The sequence below is a fragment of the Ceratotherium simum genome, chromosome 29, assembly GCF_057802395.1.
Source record: "Ceratotherium simum simum isolate JZ-2026a chromosome 29, ASM5780239v1, whole genome shotgun sequence".
NCBI classification, from domain to species: domain Eukaryota; kingdom Metazoa; phylum Chordata; class Mammalia; order Perissodactyla; family Rhinocerotidae; genus Ceratotherium; species Ceratotherium simum.
In genome coordinates, this window is record NC_141928.1 from 35,197,193 (window position 1) to 35,215,954 (window position 18,762).

Sequence of the window (18,762 nt, forward strand, 5' to 3'; positions counted from 1 at the left end):
TGAACCACACCTCCCGGGACTAGACGTAAGGGGAGGGGCCCTTGTCAGGAGCACGGGGTTCTGAAATGGGGCAAAGTGTGAGTATTGAGTGGGGCAGCAGGAAGGAGGCAATGAAGCAGAGATGCTTAACGGTAACGGACTGGAAAGAGAGAGAAAGAGAGAGAGAGAAATGATTTTCAAGTTTCCCCACATGAGGTTTTGTGCAAAACTTCTGTGCTGCTCCTCAAAGAAACAAGCTGTGAAGAGCACCTGGTCTCCCCATTTTCCAGCTGGAAGCGGGAGGCACAGAGAGGGTGAATTATTGAAAGTAGCAGAGCCAGGAGGGCACCCCACAGCCTCCTCACTCCAGCCCGACAACCCTCAAAAGGAAGGTTTCAAAAGTCAACCCACACTTGAAGCCACCGGTCCGGAGATTCTGGGTTCATGCAACAGCCTGATGCTTCCGGAGCCTTCGGTATCCTAGGGAAGGGAGAAGAGTGGGAATTTCAAATCCAATTCCTGAGCGTCTCCTTGTGCCAGGTGTGGTGCTGTGAGCCGGGGCTCAGTGGGAAGCTAGCACTCGGACCAGCGGTCAGTTAGCTGCTCTTGCCAGTAGTCCTTCATGCACATTGTTCTTTAACCACAGAAAGGGGAAAAGTACCTCAAATCCAAGTCCCATTGCACATCCAGGGCCTGGGGGCCCGGGGGGTCCAGGAGGCCCTGGGGGTCCCATGACCCCAGGAGTGCCCACTTGTCCGTTCTTCCCCGGGGGTCCTGGTAAGCCTCTGCTGCCGGGGTCACCCTGTAAGGAAGGACAGGCTGATTATGCAGCCCTGGGTTCACTCACGGAAGGAAGAACAAACACGCCTGAGTCACAAAATCGTTCTCGGAACTTAATTAGGTGGATGGATTCTCTGATCAAGACGCCTTAACATTACAGAAACAGCTGTCTCCCTGATTGACAGTTCACTTGGAGATAAGCTGACGCACTCATCTGAGCGCGTTTGTGTGGAGGGGGTGAGGAAGCAGAACACGTCGCAGGTTCTTCACTGCCCTCCTCTCCAGCTGTTCCGCCCTCCCCGAGCAGTTCCTTTGAGACGCCTTTCTCTCCGCTCCATGACGTTTCTATGATCAATACTCCAGCCCAACAGTCCAATTACAGTAAACCCAGGGAAACAGGAGGGAAGAGGAGAAAGATCTTCCTTTTCCTTTTTTTTTTTTTTACCTTTTCACCAACTGAGCCATTAGGCCCTCTTGCTCCCTGAAAATAAAAAACAAAAACCAAGGGCCAATTAATGTATATTTCATTAGGTAGATTCAGAAGAAAATGCAGAATTGTAGACTCTTAAGTAGCAGGGTATTAAAGTGGGACTCTTCCTGTCCCAGTTTTGGTTGGTGTCTCAAAGCTGAGCACATTACAAGAGTTGTTAGTTTGCTAGGCAGGCCATGAGGAAAGCATTCAACTATTAGCTCATTTCCCAGCTCAAGAGTAAAAAGATTAACCAAGGAGAGATTGCAGAGGAAGAATTCCCTTGGAGAGCTGTGAGTGTACCAGGAAGTCCCCTTCCCCAACCCTCCCATGATGGAAGTAAACGGCTGCTTCCCCCAGTCGAGCCAAGGGAAGGGGCTTTGAGAACTTGATATGTATTCCCTAGGCTTTTGGAGATATGTGGAAGGATGACTGACTCTCTTCTAGAAAAATCTAAAGACCAAAAGCTGCTGGAGCAGCCTCAGAATGGGGAGTGAGTGTTGCTCTAAAGCAGGTTGTGTGTCCATCCCCAGAGGGGCCACAGTACAGGTTTCCTGGGGGGGTTGATGTGGATCCCACAGAAAGGAGCCAGCTGTGAGCTCTGAGCAGAGGGGAGGACCAAGGGGGGCCGATGGTCAGGAGTGGTCAGCCACAGGGGACACTGCCCCACATCCAGGGACTGAGGTTGGGGACCCCCAGCTGGAGAATCTCCGAGGAAACCACAGAAGCACCTGCAAGAGAAGAGGCCAGCATTCCATGGCCACACAGAAGGCCCCGACACCTGATTATTACGTCTCAAATCCATATGACAGAGTGGATGATTCCAAAATAGTCATGCTCAAAAACAAGATGGCAAGGGACACTGAACCTGAAATACTGAGGAACGCCGAAGAGAAAACGTGGGAAGCTGAAGCCAGAGGCTTTGGTCGTGGAGAGAAACCACAGGGAGAAAAGTATCCTGCAGCCCGGAGCTGGGTGTAGCTGTGGCAGGGAGAGAGGTGGAAATTCTGGAGCAGCACAGCCATCGAACCCTGCTCACCTGCCCTCACCTCCCACGCCCACTCCCAGGACAAGAACAAGAGTTGTTTCCTGGAGCAAAGGGAGAGAGTGGAGCCCTGGTTGGCTAAGGAACCCTGGGAGGCCCAGGAGTACTCCAAACTCATAAGATCAGCTGATGAGGTGTCCTGCTTGATGGCACACCCTACTCCTCCCACTCCTTTCCTGAAACCGGCAAGTCTCAGAGGAGCTACTGCCCATATCCCCAGCCATCTGCACAAACAGAGGTAGACAACAGACTAAAGAGGGATTCCAGTTTCTAAAGCAAACACACAAGCAAGAAACACCAGGCATCTGAGGGAAAGCAACACTGTGAAAGAGGCAACAGCGTCAACATGGAATGGACACTGGAGGGAACAGAGTTAAGAACACATCCTAAGTACACAGTATATATTCTCAGAGAGAAAAGGGAGGACATTACAGCCATGAAACAAGGACAAACTACTATGAAATAAGAACAGAGCTTAGGGAAAAGAATCACTTAGAGATCTTAGAAATAAAAATATACGACCATGAAGGGAAAAACTCTGTAGAAGGGCTGAATAACAGAAGAGACCATCTGAAGAGAGAATTACAGAATCAGGCTACAGATGGCCTGGACATTATGGGGTGGCGGGAGGAGAAGGCGTGCTGGGAGAAGGTGGCTGGGCCTGGTCACTTCCCTGCCTGCCAGCCTGACACAGGAGAAACTAGGCGTGACCGTCCACCCAGGGCAGAGACAAAAAGAATTGGGTTCCAGTTGTACTGCCTAATCCGGAGGCTACAGTATCTGTATCCGCTTCTCTTGGGTGAGACCAGCCACGCCGTTGTCTGCTGCCTGTCGCAATCTGTCCTTGAAGGCGCCAACCTTACACATCTTTCCAGTAACAAGTCAAACCACAGACAGAGTTATTGTGAAATAGTAGTTAAATTAGCCTCATCTCTTGACTTTTGGACTCCATCCTCTGAAGACCTTATGTTGTGTTGCCATTTGATGCTGTTAAAGAAAATTATGTTCTTAAAATGAAAAACAATATTTTTTCAATTAACTTGCTGACTCCTTTTAAGTTAAGAGTAGGTCTTGCAGCAGTTTCAAAGGAAGTTCTAGAAGATGTTTTGGACCTTGATTTATCTGTTTCAGAAGCAGATGATTTTATCCAGTGTGTACATGTGAAGAGATAGTATTGGGACCCATTCCATCGGCTCACAGATTTGGTGGCCACCATTTGGGAAAATGAGCAGATCAGCTTGCGGATGGAAGGGCTCCTCTTTTTGGAATTTACATGAACAGGTAGAGTGAAAAGTGAGGGCTCCAATTAAAAGGGTCAGCAAAGACCCCACACTCCTGAAATGGTGATGGTGGTGGTGGACTTCATTCCTTAGTGAGAGAGTTGTTGTGTAGTGGGGCTACGCACTGCCTTGGAATTCCAACCCGCAGAGCTGCAAGTCTGGTTGTGATGATGAGGGATGGAGAGATCAGCTCTACAACGAAAACATCGTGCAAGAACGAGGTGCAGGAGAGCTGCACGCTGCAAAATCATGGTTTAGAATTCATTAGAAATTTCCACTCATTATGGTAACTGGATTTGATAAGGACATTATTAGACATCGTCATACAGGAACATCAAGAAACCTCATAAATACGTGGATTTCTCCTCTGTTGTGGTATCTGAGATGGCACAACTTACTGCCTTGTGGATGTCTGTCGTTTTGCTCATGATGTCTGTTATACTGATAACTTCAATTTGTTACACTTACAATTGACTACAGTCTATTTGGTTTTATGGAGGTCTACGACCCGGATTTCGTACCAAACACACCCGATGGTGATGAAAGAAGATACAAAATAGGAAATCAGGCCGATATAATTAATTGAAACAAGTTGTTACAAGCTCTAAACACATTACTGGGCCCTAGTTAAGAGCAGCTCGCAGCTCAGGTTCTTAAGGGGTACCCCGTTCTTCATCATGTAAGATCTAGAGAAGGGCTCAAAGCCAAATTGGGATTACTTGGAGAAAAGGAAGGGGATGATGATTTCCTTGTATTTCTCTTACATCTCACGGTAAAGGCAGAAGCTGGTTTTCCAACGCCAAACAGTGACACTTCGGCAGCTCGGTGAGATTTCTCAAAGCCAGTTGCTGGGGACTCAAGGTTCCTCAGCAACTCTGGGCACTGAAGAAAATTTCAAAGCACAAACTCTTTTCTGCCTGGGTGTCCCAGCACCTTCTGAGACTGAAGAATACAATGAATGATTCAGATTGTGAAAGACGGAGAAGAATGACAGCTGTTAATCCTAGGTATGTACTGAAGACCTGGACGGTAGAACCCACAGTGCAAAAAGCAGAAAGGAATTGTACAGAGGCCCATCTCCAGCACGTTCTTCAGCATCCTTTCCAGAAGCATTCTGTAGATGAGAAAGCAGGCTACTCTTCACCTGTTCCTTTATGGGCTAAAGATCTCAGAGTAGCTCTCATCTTAATTTGGGGAAAATAAATTGAGGAATACTTCTACCATCAAACTCAACATAGAATAATCCATTTGATAAATTCCTAATGACTATCCACATTTTGACGACAATCCCACATTTGAAAATAATGATTATATATAACAATATTTTTTTTCCAGCCAAATAAACTGGACCTTATTCTTTGGGGAAAAACCCCACTTTAGACAACTGCCTAGACTGGTCAATGTGTCCTGCAAGAGAGAAGAGAGGCTGATCTTCCAGCAGCGTGAGGAAAGGCCTCCCTACAAGTGTCCACGCAACCCTGGAAAGCATTGCCTGGGCAGGGAATGAGCCCCTCATCACTGGAGGTGTGCAAGTTGAAGAATGGATATTGAGAGGAGTCAAGGATCAAATGTATCATTGGATCTTATGCGGTGTTACATCCCTGCGATTACTCATTTTCTTTAGCACTTTTTTTGTTATTTTACAACAGAGACCCTGCTCCTCGGTTTACCTTTTTTTTTTTAAGGTAAATGTCGTGCGCAAGATTTCCCTCGAGGTCTCGAGATGCAAATTTCCAAGTCCTTGTAGATTCTGCTTTTACTTGACCAGAAAGCATAGCAAATTTCAGGTGGAAAAAATGTGATTTTTCTCCAACAATTCTCCTGGGCCAGCCTGCCGCTCTGCGCACAACCAAGTCTCTGAGCAGTTGCGGAGTGCACCTGCGCAGGTGTTCCTGTGCGGCTGTGGGAGTGGGTATTTTTAAGTGCAGGAGGACCATGGGCGGGGTCTGTGGGGTGGGTAGGGGGAAGCTGGTAAGAGGAACCGGGAAGATGAGTGTAGGTCTGTGATGTTTCCTGCAAAATTTAATTTCTTATGAAATAGTTGGTACATGTAAAATGAGTTCTATAAAGCTCGACAATTGTTTTTCTTCTTTTTCTGAGAAATGAGCTTTCCACGAAAATCGAGTTACTGTTTCAATTAAAATAAACACGCTTGAAAGCTGACGGAAACTGACAATTCAGTTCAGTGAAGATGGTGGTGTCTAGGGAGTCTGCATTTTCCACGACTTCTTCCGGGTGGGGTACACAGAAAGCCCCCACTGGGACGGACCCCCAGTGAAATGCACGACCGCATGACTAGAAGGAGGCTCACCTTATCTTTATGGGTGCCCTTTGCAGGACATGGCTTATCTCATCACTCAGGCTGGGAACACGCAGGGGCAGGAACCCAACCCCCACAGCACCAAGCAGAGCTTACAGACAGGAGAGGAGAGAGGATTCAGAGAAAGAGGAGAGGGAAGGTATGCAAGACACTGGGAATGGGAGATTAAAATGGTGCCTGAAGAGGTTTCATTCATTCATCAAAGGCTCACAGAGGCCCCCCTAGGTTCTAAGGATGCACAGAAAGTACCAGTGCTCTTGTTGGTCAGGGCGGGGTGAGGAGCAGACAGGGAGGCTAACAGACTTGGTGTCATTGGCTAAGAGGGGTCCCAGCAGAATAAATAGTGTGCTAAAGGGAAGTGGGGGCAGGAGGGGTGCTTTCTGCTCATAGAGAGCCGGGAGAGCTTCCCAGAGGATATGTCTGAACTGGGCCTTGGAGAATGAGAAGAGGGAAAGGACATCCAAGACAGAAAGAAAAGTGCGTCCCAAGACCAGGAGGCTGCAGAGAAGGAGCAGCCCAGAGCATGTCAGTAGGGTAGGCTGGCTGGTCCGGAGGGCATGTGAGGGAGCGGTGGGAGATGGAGCCAGAAAGGGAGGTCAGCAAGGGCCTTGAAGGTCTCCACAAGATCAGGGTGTTGTCCTGCAGGCAGCGGGGAGTCCGTGGAGAGGGCAGTGACTGATGAGAGCCTGCTGGAGGAAGATGGACTGGGCAGGCGGGTGGAGGCTGGATTGTGGGTGGGGAGAAGGGGGCACCAGTGAGGACCCTGATGCCACACCATGGGCGAGGAGAGATGAATGTCAGATCAGGGTGAGAGAGAGGTGAGAGATGTGGACTTCAGACTGGCCAGTCTTGGCAACGGACGGATCATGACAGGAAAGGGAGAGGAGGGAGGAGGTAGAGAAGACCCTTTTTTGAGTCCAGGCAACTGGGTAGATGGCAGCACCATTCACTGAAGCTGGGAATGTGCAGGAGTGGGCAGGGAAGATGCTGAGTACAGGTTTGGGTATAAGAGCCCCAGGATGGGGACATCTAGCAGGGAGGACCAGGAGGGGATTAGATAGGGTCATTCACATAAGAGGCAAGGTCAGGCTTAGAGGTCAGGGAGAGACAATGTGGGCCTGGTGGCTTCCATGGTTGAAACCCTCCCGCCTTCCCCGTACCTTCTCCCCTTTCATTCCAGGAAGGCCGGAGGCTCCATCAAGTCCAGGCTGTCCCTCAGGGCCCTGGGGAACATCAATGACAATCAGCTCACAACATTTCTGATAAGAATCAAATACAAACTCTTCCTGGTTGGGGAGGACCTGGTGGGTGAGGCCAATGGGTCCAGGGCCTTGTGCCGGGTCCAAGGCAGAATGCCCCCAGCTCGGCCACTGCTGGCCATGCACCCATGGACTAGTGTCCTTCACTCTCTGGATTGCGTTTTCTCCTCTGTGGGGGAAGTCAGCAGCAGGGTTGGACTAGATGGTCTCTGACGGTCTCCCACCCCAGGCTCAGCACTGATGTCCTATGATTCCAAGATTCTATGAGTCTGCATTTCTTATCCTAACTAAGACAAAGCAGCAAAATAATGTGTAGGAAGATGTTTTTCTTGGCTGCTGCTTCTTATGAGTCTTAGCAATGACTCGGCTGAGGAGGATATTTGTTTACAAACGTTAGCTAGCTGCTTGTTCCCTGTCTTTAAGCCTTAGTGCTGGAGCCCCGCAGTCTGTGTGCCCCTCCCTGGCTAAAGGAAGCCCTGTGGCCACAGAGAGGGGAAGATGACTTCAGTGGCTCACCGGGGGCCCGGGTTCACCAGCAGCTCCATCCTCTCCAGGAGATCCAGGGGGTCCCACGAAAACATCAGTTCCTGGTTTTCCTGGAATCCCAGGTAAGCCAGGTGGGCCCGGGGGGCCTGGGGGACCCTAAAAAACAGACACTCCATTAAGAAAGAGTGGGGGAGGGGATAAATATACACTGAGCATGTATGTTCCACCCATTCTCTCCATTCCTTACAATAACCTCACACGTAGAGACTGGTGTTCCCACTTAGCAGATGGGGAAACTGAGGGTCAGTGAGATGGTGGGACTTGCTCTAGGGCTCACACACTCACAGCTAATTACTAGAAGAGCTGGAATCTGAATCCAGGTCTTTCTGGAGCCCATTAAATCACATTTTCTCCCTAGATTATGTATACAATAAAAATTTAGTTGGAATTTTCAGAGGCGCTCTGGCTAATTTAGTTTTCTGATTAATGAAGAAGTTGGTTAAAAACTGGCTGTTGTTAACCCTTGTTAAAAATCTTCCTGCCGTGTACTAGTCTTCTCAGCCTCTGGCTGGGTTGGCTGATCCCATCAGCCTGAAAGACCCACCTGGCTCCCGTTCCACTCATCGGGTGGGCCCAGAACCCTCCAGCCCTGTCATGGCGAGTGGGCAGAAGGGCAGCCGAGTGGAGCCTTCTAGTTTGGGATTCGGCACAAGGGCTCAGAGGAAGGGCTGGAAATGAGGTTGGAGACCCAGGGACAGAGGTGCTAGCCCCAGCTGGAGAAGGGAGGTGCTCCCCGGGGAGGGGACCAGGGACCAGTGGAGGCCCAGCCTTGGGCAGGAGGCTGGCCCACCTGGGAAGCAAGAACAAAGAGGGAGAAGGAGTGGTCTGAGGAGGTTGGGAGGGGGTCGCCTCAGGGTAGGGAGGATTTCAAGAAGGTTCTGGAAGCCAAAGTGTGAAATGCTGCCTAGAGAAGGGGCCAGCAGGTCTCTGTGACGGTTAAGAGGTGGAAGGGGGTAGGGCAGAAGCCAGGTTGTAGAGGTGAAGGTCATGGGCATACTTGCTGTGGAGCAGCCTGCTGGAGAAGGCTGCCAGGGAAATGAGGCAAGTAGGGAAGTGGAGGTCCTGAATATAAACTAAGGCTCATGCTCACTTAAAACAAAGCAAAACTGATCAAAGTGGAAAATGTGAAAGATACACAAATGTAGAGTGAAAAGTATAATGAACTCCCAGGAGCCCACACCAGCCTCAGCAATTCTCAGCAGTGGCCAATCTGGTTTCGTCTGTATCCGCCCTGCGGCCCTCCCTCCGGGATTACTGGGAAGGCAATCCCAGAACACTCACTCTCAACAGCTCCTCCTCGCTGTGCGCCAGGTCACCAGAGCCAGAGCTGAAGTCCAAGCCCCCGCCCAGGCCAGAGCCCTCAGCCTCCGCTCCCACCTGGAGAGAGAAGACATTCTCACACCTTGGTTTCAACTGCCATTCTCCAAGGACAGTCATGTCACCAAAAGCTTTCCCATTTTCTGTTGCCCCATGACTGCTGTGCCAAGTTTCCCCCCTGCCTCCTCTCCCACTCTCCTCTACTGCGACTCTCCTCCCGCCCCACCTCCCAGCTGTGCAGCCAACTTGCAGCCCGTCCTCAAACATACTCCACTCCTTCCCATCTCTCTTCAGCCTCCTTTCCTGCCTTTCAAATCCCTGCTCACCCTTCAAGGCCCAGTTCCATGCTCACTTCCTCTGTGAAGCCCTCCCCACCCCATTTTCAGGCAGAGTTCATCTCTTCTTTTCTGTGTTCCCACTGGCCTCTGCTGAGGTCTTGATTTGGTGTCAGGACCACCTGACTTGAAGCTTAGTTGTGTGTGTGTGTCTGCCAGCCCCTCTAGACTAGGACTCCTCCAATTCGGCCCAGTCCTATGACACGTCTGGGTGCCCAATGTCCAGCAAGAGATCTGGCACCGAGAAGGCACTCTGTGCATATTTGGCGAATGCCATCAGTTCCTCCAAAGAACAAAATGGAATTTCCAGAACACCTTGCTGGTACTTAACTCTAGAAGACAGGAACCAGGCGAGGCCTAATTCAATCATTGAGGGTGTGTGGGGAACACCAGTTGAGAGGCTCCAGGGAGGAGCTGGGTTAGGGGTTAGAGCTGGCTTTAGGAAGGAGGCGGTGGTGTGTGCATGTACGTGGGAGAAGGGAGGCAGGGAGACCAGTTAGGAGGCTGTTGCCATCATTTGGGGGACAAGGAGGCATTACATAGCTGGACGGGGGACTTACTAGATGGCGGGCGGGGGGTACTCAAAGACGTTTCCTGCTTTCTCTCTTGGTGGCCTGGGAGATGGGGTGCCATCCCAGAGATGGGGACCCTGGAGGAGGAGCAGTTCTGGGGGCATGGTGATGAGTCCCGTCTGGGACGAGTTGAGTTTGAGGGACCTGTGGGCCATTCAGGATGCAGGATATAAACAGGATGTAAACAGATTCTGCTCCTGAGCTCACTGAGGGTTCTGGCAGAGGCAAGAGCCCTGAGGTCTGACCGGAAGGCACTCTGGGCTGACAGGAAGAATCCGCCTGTGGCACCCTCAGCCCCTGCTCACGGTGTGTGTGACGAGCCTGGTGGGAATCTCACCGTGGGTCCAGCAGGCCCGGCAGTTCCAGCGGGGCCAGGAAGCCCCTCCTCAGTGTCACCCTAAAGAGAACAAGCTGGTCAGAGGAGCCCTGGGCACCCCTCCCGCTGTCCCCTTCCCTCTCTGTAGAAACTGTGCTCATCTGTAAGATGAGGCTCATGCAGGCATGAAGAAGGCACTGTTCTGTATCAGCCAGCCTAAGGGGCACCTTGTCCCACTTGGAACCCCACTGAGTGGTTTCTGCACCACACTTGAGGGGGTGTGTGGTGGAAGGAACCCAGTAGAGTGGACAGGCGTTGCACATACACCCCTCTTGTCAGCAGGGACTCCCCCCTGGTCCGGGTCCTGCTGGTGCACTGATGTCCAGGCCCAACACGGCCTTCCTCGGAAGCCGGTCCTGCCCACCCCGCTCCTCCCACCAGCCCTGTAGCCTTTTGGGGCCTTTACTGCTCATAGGGCTGCCTCCCTGGGACGGTGGGCTCCTGGAGGACAGGCACGGTGCCTGAATCACCTCCAGGTCCCAGCACCTGGCCAGCAAAGGCTTTCGGAGTGACAGGAGCACCCATTTGGAAAGGATAAGAAAACAAGAAAACGAGAAAGGTGGCATCCCGGGGGGCTTCTGGCTGTCAAAAAGGGTCCAGAGAAATGGGCAGTCCTGACAAATAAGGTGACAGAATGGCCTGAGCCACCAAAAGGAATGGGAACACGGACAGTGAAATCCCATAAAAACTGTGTGGTGTGATGCCCTCTCTCAGACACCCTGCTGTCCCCCAGAACCCTGCTGGCTTCTGAAGTCCACTGAGGCGGCCAGAGCAGGGAGACCCCAGACCCCAGCCCTCCCTTCCCTACACCCCCACTGGCAGCCTTGTGAGGCACCAGGGCTGGAGCACCCTCTGCCCCTGGGGGACAGCCTCAGGCAGCCCTGGGAGGGGCAAGGAGGGCAGAGGACCAGGGCCAGAGTGGAGACGGGAAGGGTCCCAGAGGCAGCCAGGTTGCTGTCTATGGCCAGATCAGGCTCCTGGGGCAGGACCGCCCCACGATGTGGGGCTCCTGGGGGCCGTGGCCCAGGTCACTGGGGGCACATCCCCTAGGCCACAGTTTTAACATCACCAGTTGCTTCGGTAGGAGGAATTTGTTATTTTTCTGTGGTGACAGACACCAGACAAAGCATGTCCACAAACACTGCCTCATTTCATTCCAGCTACCCCCTTGTGGGGTAGTCGTCCCCACCCCATTTTACAGATGGAGAAACTGAAGCAAAGAAGAGATAAAGACCTTTCCTGAAATCCTACAGCTACTCAGAAGCAAACTTAGGTCTCTGGTTGCCTGAAGCTCCTGTCTGTGCAACCCTTTCCCAGGGAGAAAACCAGGGCAGAGTCCAGAGCTCAGACAGAACACCAGAAAAGGAAGGACCCTCCAATTACAGATAGGGAAACCGAGGCCTGCAGAGGTCAAGAGACTTGGCCGAGGTCACTGATCGGGAAGAAGAGACGTGGCCGGAACTGAGCCCCGTGCTGTTTTCGTGATTCTCCCAGAGTCTCAATTCGTTCTCTTCTGGGCTCAGTCCTCTTACCGCCTCTACTATTCCCTTGATCAGAATTGATTACATTAACCCCAAACAACATGCTTAGGGCACTTGCTCAGAGCCAGTGTGTTCCCCGGAATGGTCACAGCGCCAATCTTTTCTCCTTTGGGTCCAACCTGTCCTTTCATTCCCACATGTCCTCTGAGCCTAAAACAAGATGTGGTTAAAACCTGGTCCACGGCTTTGGGACATGGAGCTGCTCCGCTCTGACGTCGGTCCCTGGTCCTGGTCAGTGAGCTGGGCATGAGCTGGGGGCTTGCTCTGGGCTGGGGGCAGCGAGCCCCATGAAGAGAGGGGTGTGGCTGTCTGGTCTCTGCTGTGTCCCCTGCACCCAGCAGATAATAGGCTCTCGCTAAGTATTTGCCAAATGACTAGTGGGAAAATCTTAGAAATGGCATGACCTCATTTGGACCATGTGGGCTTTGCTGACCCACTTCTGGCTCATGTCTGAAGACGGGTGGTTGTGGACAGTGCAAAAAACAAAGGGAGAAAGTCCAGGCACTAAGGTGCTCACCCCTACTTGACTCCTGGGAGCTGTGTGACGTTGAGCAAACCCCTAACCCTCTCTGGGCCTCATCTGCAAAATAATTCTATCTACCTAATTTGTTGAGTGTATACTATGTGCTAGATAAAGTTTTCCATATATTTCATGAAATACATGATATTTATGTATTTATCATGATAAATACATGAAATGCTCATTTCATCTTCACCACAACCCAAGAGGTAGGTGCTCTGCTCCCCATTTCATGCATGAGTGAACCGAGAGAGGTGAAGAAACCTGTCACAGATGTGTGGCAGAGCCAGGCCTGGATGCCCCTCGCACCCACTGCCTTGGGTGACTGTGAGATTCAAAATGATCCTGAAGATATTCCAGAGTGGGTGCTCTCTTCACCATCCTTATCGTGCTTTTAAACCACGTGCTCAGGACTCAGGGCACCCGTTTCAGTTCATCGCAGATTCCTGACACAGGCCCTTGGGGGATCTGTCTTCATCAGTTAGGTGCCAGGATGAAACACCGCGTGTCTGTTTCTCCCTTCCTCCTTCCTCTCTCCGTCTCTCTTCCTGCAACATCCCTCTCTTCTCAGAGCTTTTTAGAAGCCCCACTGTACAAGTCATAAGCCCCATGGCGGGAACACCACAACGTATTAGGAACCTGCCAACTCCCCACAGTTCTACCACTTTGACGCCACACTGCTGACATTTAGGGAGGGTATTTCCTTCCATGGTTTTTGCATGTGTCTATTTTTAAATAGTTAAGACCACACAATATACTCAAGTTTAAAACCAGCTTTTTTCGCTTAACATTATATGGTAAGTACTTTCCCCCATCATTAAATACTCCTAATAAGTATAATGTTAATAGCTGCATAATGTTCCATTATTTGACTATACTTTATTCAATTAACCCCCAATTGTTGGCTAAACTGTGTCCAATCTCTTCTATTATGGACAATACTGAGATTAACATCCTTGTGTACAAAGCATTTCTACATATCAGAGTATCCCCTTTAGGTTCAATTCCTAGAACAGAAGTGTCTGGGTCAACAGTGTGCAGTTTGGTGGTTGTTAATACGTGTCGACAAAGAACCTCTCAGAAGTCGTGAGCCAAGCCCATCAGCACTCCCACCAGTCTCACAAGACGCCGACTGCTCAAAGCAGAAAACACAACGGATCCAAGGACAAGTGACCCAGTTTCTCCAACAAATCAAGGGCAAAAAAGAAAAAAGAAGGTGGGAGACAATCATAGACTAAAAGAGACTGCAGAGACACAGCAGCCAAACAGTGTGTAGACCTCGTATGGATTCAGATTCAAAGTAACTGTAAAAGGCACTTTTTGTGTGTGTGAGGAAGACTGGCCCTGGACTGACATCCGTGCCCATCTTCCTCCACTTTATATGTGGGACGCTGCCACGGCACAGCTTGACAAGCGGTGCATAGGTCCGCGCCTGGGATCCAAACCCGCGAACCCTGGGCTGCTGAAGGACAGCGTGTGAACTTAACCACTACACCACCGGGCCAGCCCCTAAAAAGGCACTTTTTTAACAACTAGGGTGTTAGATAATATAAAGGAACATTGTTAATTTTGTTAGATGGATGACATCCATCATTACCATTGATGGGTGACATTGTGGCTAAGGGAAAAAAAAGGTCCTAGATCACCCTATTAGCAATACACATGAAAGTATTATGAGTTAAATGATCTGATGTTTGGGGTTAGTTTTAAAATACTCCAGGCTACCCCTCCCCTCTACTCCAAAAAGAAGGCGGAAGGAGGTGGATGAAGCATGATTGGCATAATGTTGATAATTGTTCAAATTGAGTGATGGGTATGTGGGGGATTATTATACTATTCTAAGTTGTTTTGTGAATTTTTAGAATTTCCATAACAAAAAGTTTTTGAAGAAGAAAAAGGAGAACTGGCTCTACATAAAGGTGCATGGCCAGCCAGTACTGCTACACCAGACGTGGCGTCACTGTGGGGAGATGTGGTCTGGGTGGTTTGCATGTCCCTCGGGGTGAGGAGCAGAAGAGCAGGGGACTGTGTAGGAGGTCACAGCGTGTGAGCGGGGGCCACAGGCAGCACAGCCCACCCGCTGGATCCTGTGTGAGTTGCCCAGTAGAATCCCCTGGGCATCTGAGCCCCTGCCCCAGGGGCTCCTCAGTTGGTCTGGCCCTGGACTCGGCCACCTGCAGGGTCTGAAGCTTCCGGGGTGTCTCTAAGATGCAGACAGTGTTAAAACCAGAGCCCCTGCTCTCCTCCCTCCGTCTATAGATGGTAACACCGGGCCTCAGGACACCACGAGTCAGTGGCATCTCCGGAAGGGGGACCTCAGCCTCCCGGCTCCCAGTCGGGGGCCCTTCCACCGTACCACACTCTCAAGGAGGCTCAAGAGCATGAGCCCTGCAGGCCAGCACACCTGGGTTCAAATCCCAGCTCTGCCTCCTGGAGGCGGGCAACGGTGGGCAGGTCTCTCTCCTTCCCCGTCTCACTTCCCTCACCTGTCACATGGAGGCTGTTCGCCTCGTTCCTGAGAGTGGTGGTGTGAACAGAAGCAGATAAACTTGGAACACAGAGTGCTTAATATATGTCAGTGCAAACGGCTTATTTCCTGCCCCCCGACTGTGAATGCCTTGGGGACAGGAACGAGGTCACACTCATCTCTATCTCCACGTGTCTGGACTGAGGCCCTGAGCTCTGCGTTGAGTCAACGAGTGAATCAATGAATGAATGGACAACTCGAAATAAAGAGACAGTAAGCCACGCTTGATGACCACGGGGCCCCGGAAGAGGCCGGTGAGCAATGGGCATTCAGGACTCCCAGTGGGCTCCCCAACGTCCTGTCCGCAGCCCCTCCCCTCACGGTCAGCCCTGGAGTGCTGTGGCCAAGGGACCACATGCCTGTAGCCCGAGTCCAGGCTTTGAAAGTGCGCGTGACCAAGTGTTACTCGGGGAACTGATGCACCCAAGCTGGTCACCAATGAAATATTTTCCTTTAAAAATATTGACATTTGAAGGGCAGTTTCATTCATTCACACAAGCCCATGCTGAGGACCAGTTCTGGGTTTCCTATTCCTAAAAGACAAGGTTATAGTCCTTACGTGGTGGGACCCCATGCCTGTGTACAGAGCTTTCCAAACACTCCCTGACCTGCATTCCCTCACCTTCTACTACAGACGAGGAAACTGAGGCCCAAAGAAATGAAAAGAATTTGCGTGAGGTGGCATAGTTCCAGCCTAGAATCACAGAAACTCACGTTGGAGGGATTTGAAGGTCACCCTCACACACACCTTTGATGCTTCCATTCCCTCTATGGTCCCTGCCAAGTCTTACAAGCTTCCCCACCTCCAGGATGGGAATCCATGACTCCTGAGATGGGCCTCTGCATCTTTGGACAGTTCTGCCTATTAGAAAGTTCCCATTTCAATTTGAGGGCAATTTGGGACATGAATCCAGGTGCCCTAGATTTTTACCTCTTGCTTTTTCCTCTGCAAACGGCAGGCTTCTTTGTGTGTTCCCAGGTTGGAGGCCCCTCAAAGGCCCAAATTGGGCATTTTGTGAACCAAAAATGAAAACCCAGGTCTGAGAAAGCCAGGGGCAGGCCCCTCCCAGGACTCCAACCTTTCTTTCCCTCCTCTGTGAGACTGGCCAAGTCAAATCTTCACGCCTCGATGCCACTTACCGGAGTGACCCATCTCTCAGGAGCCACTGTGGGTATGGGGAGCGGGGGCCCCTCGGGCAGAGTGCCACCCAACTCCTCTGCCCCAGCCACTGTAAGGGGCTCCTCTGTTGTGGCTGCTGCTAAGTCTTCTTCATCACCAGGACCCTGAAAACCAACAAGAGGAATCACGTCACCTCACCCATGATGCAATGTGCACAAGGCTGCCAGTGAGTTTTGGTGACTGTCAGTTCCATGGCGCCAGCCCAATTTCGAAAAGCTTTCTTACCTGCAACTGTCATCACTCCCAACACTTCACAGAAGCTCAGACTCGCACATCCCCTTCTGAAATACCCATCTCCTCTAAGCTTCCCTCTCCAGTGATGGAGCACTCACCACTCCCCTCCCCTAGCAACCCCTTCTGACTTTGGACTACTCTCTGAGAAAGTTCTTCTTGGACAAAGCTAGGAGGCAGTAGGGTCGGGACTCCTCCATCACGCTCCTTCCACTGCACCTTCCTCCCTCCAGCTGGAGCCTACCTAGCTATGTGCTCACAGCAAAGCTGCAGTCGCCTCCAGGAAGGCCGCTAACTGCTCCTGTCTCAGGACGCTGACCTCTCTCCCCGTGGTGAGCCAAAGAGGATGCTAGGTGACACTTACAGAAGGGACCACCTGCTCAGCGGCCGCTGTAGGGGTGAGGGGAACCAGGTCATCCGTGGGGACCCCGCTGGCCTCCTCTTCCTCAAAAATGCTGAGGGGCACTTCTGATGCAGCTGCTGCTGTTGTCAAGCTTTCTTCACTGATTGGACCCTGAAACAAAAGTGGCATGAGGGATGGGGCCGCTCGGTCCACACCCCTGGTTCAGGGGGCGTGTGGCCGCAGGGAGGAAACTGTGGGGCCGTCAGATAATGGGCATTCCCAAAGTGCCCCTCCACTTGCTCGTTGAAGACCACGCCTTAGCCTGCAGACTCCTCGACCTCCAGGTTAGAACGCACCTCTCAGGGCATCCCCTCCTTTCCCCGGAGTCCCCTCCAGCACACCTCTGCCAAGTGCTCTGGCCGTGGCTTGCACAGCTTCAGTAACGGGGAGCTCACCACCTTCACAGGCAGCCCTTCTGTTTCCAGACAGCTCTGCTGGTTAAGTTCTAGTTTCTACTGAGTTAAGACTTGGTAGAACTGGGACCTGGTACCTAGTTTTCTCACCCTGTGACAAGTTCTTTGCCTTTAAAGAAGAAGTGTGTGTGTTGGGGGTGGCAAAGGAAGGACAAGGGATGAATGATGAGAGATGAAGGAGAGGAAGAGACAAGGAGAAGGAGGAGGAGGAGAAGGGGGTGGCAGCCACTTTAATAATTAAAATAATCCACGTAACTGCCAAGTGGCCTGGAGAGCCGTCAGCTGGTCAGGGCATCCCCTTCCCACTGCAGAGTTCCCTGGATGGACGTTAGCCTGGAGGTGAAAGGCCAGGGGAGATGTGTGGAGTGATCTCAGAGGCCAGTGTCGTTGACATGTGACAGCCTGACGACCCCTCCGTTCATGCACTCACAGCCATCCACTGAGTGCCCACGACTTGCAGGGATGAAGGCAGATCAGTGAATAGGCTGCACATAACCCCTGTCCTCACAGAGCTTACAGTCTGGCAGGGAGCCAGAGACGAACTATCTACCAAATTTATTATTATTACAATTATGATGAGGCCTTCCACGGAGGAGTTTGGGGAACCGTGAACGTGTCTGTGGCGAGACTTCACAGTCTGGGATGACACCTCCCTGATGAAGTGGTGTTTGAGCTGGCCTCTGAAGGATAAGCAGGAACCAAAGGAGGGGCGGAGGGAGGAAGAGGTTCTAGGCAGAGAGGAGAGGGTGCGGGAAGATTCTGGGGCAAAAAGGGAAGAGGCATGTGCATGAAACTGAAAGGTCAGTGAGGTGGAGAGCTGAGAGCCAGGGAGATGGCGGCCCTAGCTGTGGTCAGCGAGGCTGGCCAGGCCAGACCTGCAAGGCCTTATAGGCCAGGCGAGGGGCAGGATCTTCCACACAGAGGGCTGCCCCCACCAGGGGGAGTCGGCCAGGCAGGGGCCTTAGCCACCTTCTGGGCTGGGGACATGGTGGCTCAGTCCAAGGGGCTGGCACTCGAGAAGGACAGAGGTGCGCAGGTCCATGATGTGTGTAGGTAGAAAAATCAGCAAGACTTGGTGCTTGATGAGATGTGGGAAGTAAGGAAGAGGGAAGAGAATTCTGGATTAGACAACTGAGGGATGATGGTCCCACTCATTTGAGGTGGGAACATGGGAGGAGTGGAAATGAGTGTAGATTTGAATCTGTTGAGTTTGAAGAACTTGCAGGACATCCATTATAATGACATAATAGGGACAGACTTGCCAAGTGTCCTGGAGTACTTCCTGCAGGAGTTGGGAGCAGTGTCTCCACGCTGCCTGAGGAGAGGGCTGAGAAGGGCTGGCGATGCCCTTGGACCCTGCTGCAGCCTGCCTGCACCCTGACCCTCCACTGCCCTCTAACAGCCTATGCTCCCTCCCAGAAAAAGGCCCCGGCTGTGCCCCCCATCGCCTCTTCCACTCACACCCCAGCACGCCTCCACTCTGGCTCTGACCCCCTGCATCAGCCCTGGGACTCACGCCCACCTCACTGACTCACCCACATGCCCCTGGGCCCAGCTCCCCACTGGCCTGCTGGGGCTGTCCTCTTGCGCAGCCCCCAAGCCTCCAGCGGCTTCACCACACGCTTGCCCAGGCCTTGGCAAACCCGACCTCTGAGGGAGTATCTGGTCA

At 51.7% G+C, this 18,762-nt stretch overlaps 1 protein-coding gene across 2 annotated transcripts in view; it reads right to left on the bottom strand.

Moving 5' to 3' along the window:
- The window catches only part of COL15A1 (collagen type XV alpha 1 chain), a 109,181-nt gene that overhangs the window by 38,257 nt on the left and 52,162 nt on the right, over window positions 1-18,762 (bottom strand). Inside the window, exons 10-18 of one of the 2 annotated variants that reach the window (XM_014782019.2) lie at window positions 16,642-16,791; window positions 16,007-16,150; window positions 10,240-10,299; window positions 8,960-9,055; window positions 7,649-7,774; window positions 7,034-7,096; window positions 1,205-1,240; window positions 641-781; window positions 391-459 (exon numbers count right to left, since the gene is read on the bottom strand). In XM_014782019.2, coding sequence (XP_014637505.2) covers window positions 391-459; window positions 641-781; window positions 1,205-1,240; window positions 7,034-7,096; window positions 7,649-7,774; window positions 8,960-9,055; window positions 10,240-10,299; window positions 16,007-16,150; window positions 16,642-16,791 — 885 coding nt within the window. The remainder of the gene's footprint in view (window positions 1-390; window positions 460-640; window positions 782-1,204; window positions 1,241-7,033; window positions 7,097-7,648; window positions 7,775-8,959; window positions 9,056-10,239; window positions 10,300-16,006; window positions 16,151-16,641; window positions 16,792-18,762) is intronic. The other variant, XM_087419414.1, reaches the window with a different exon arrangement.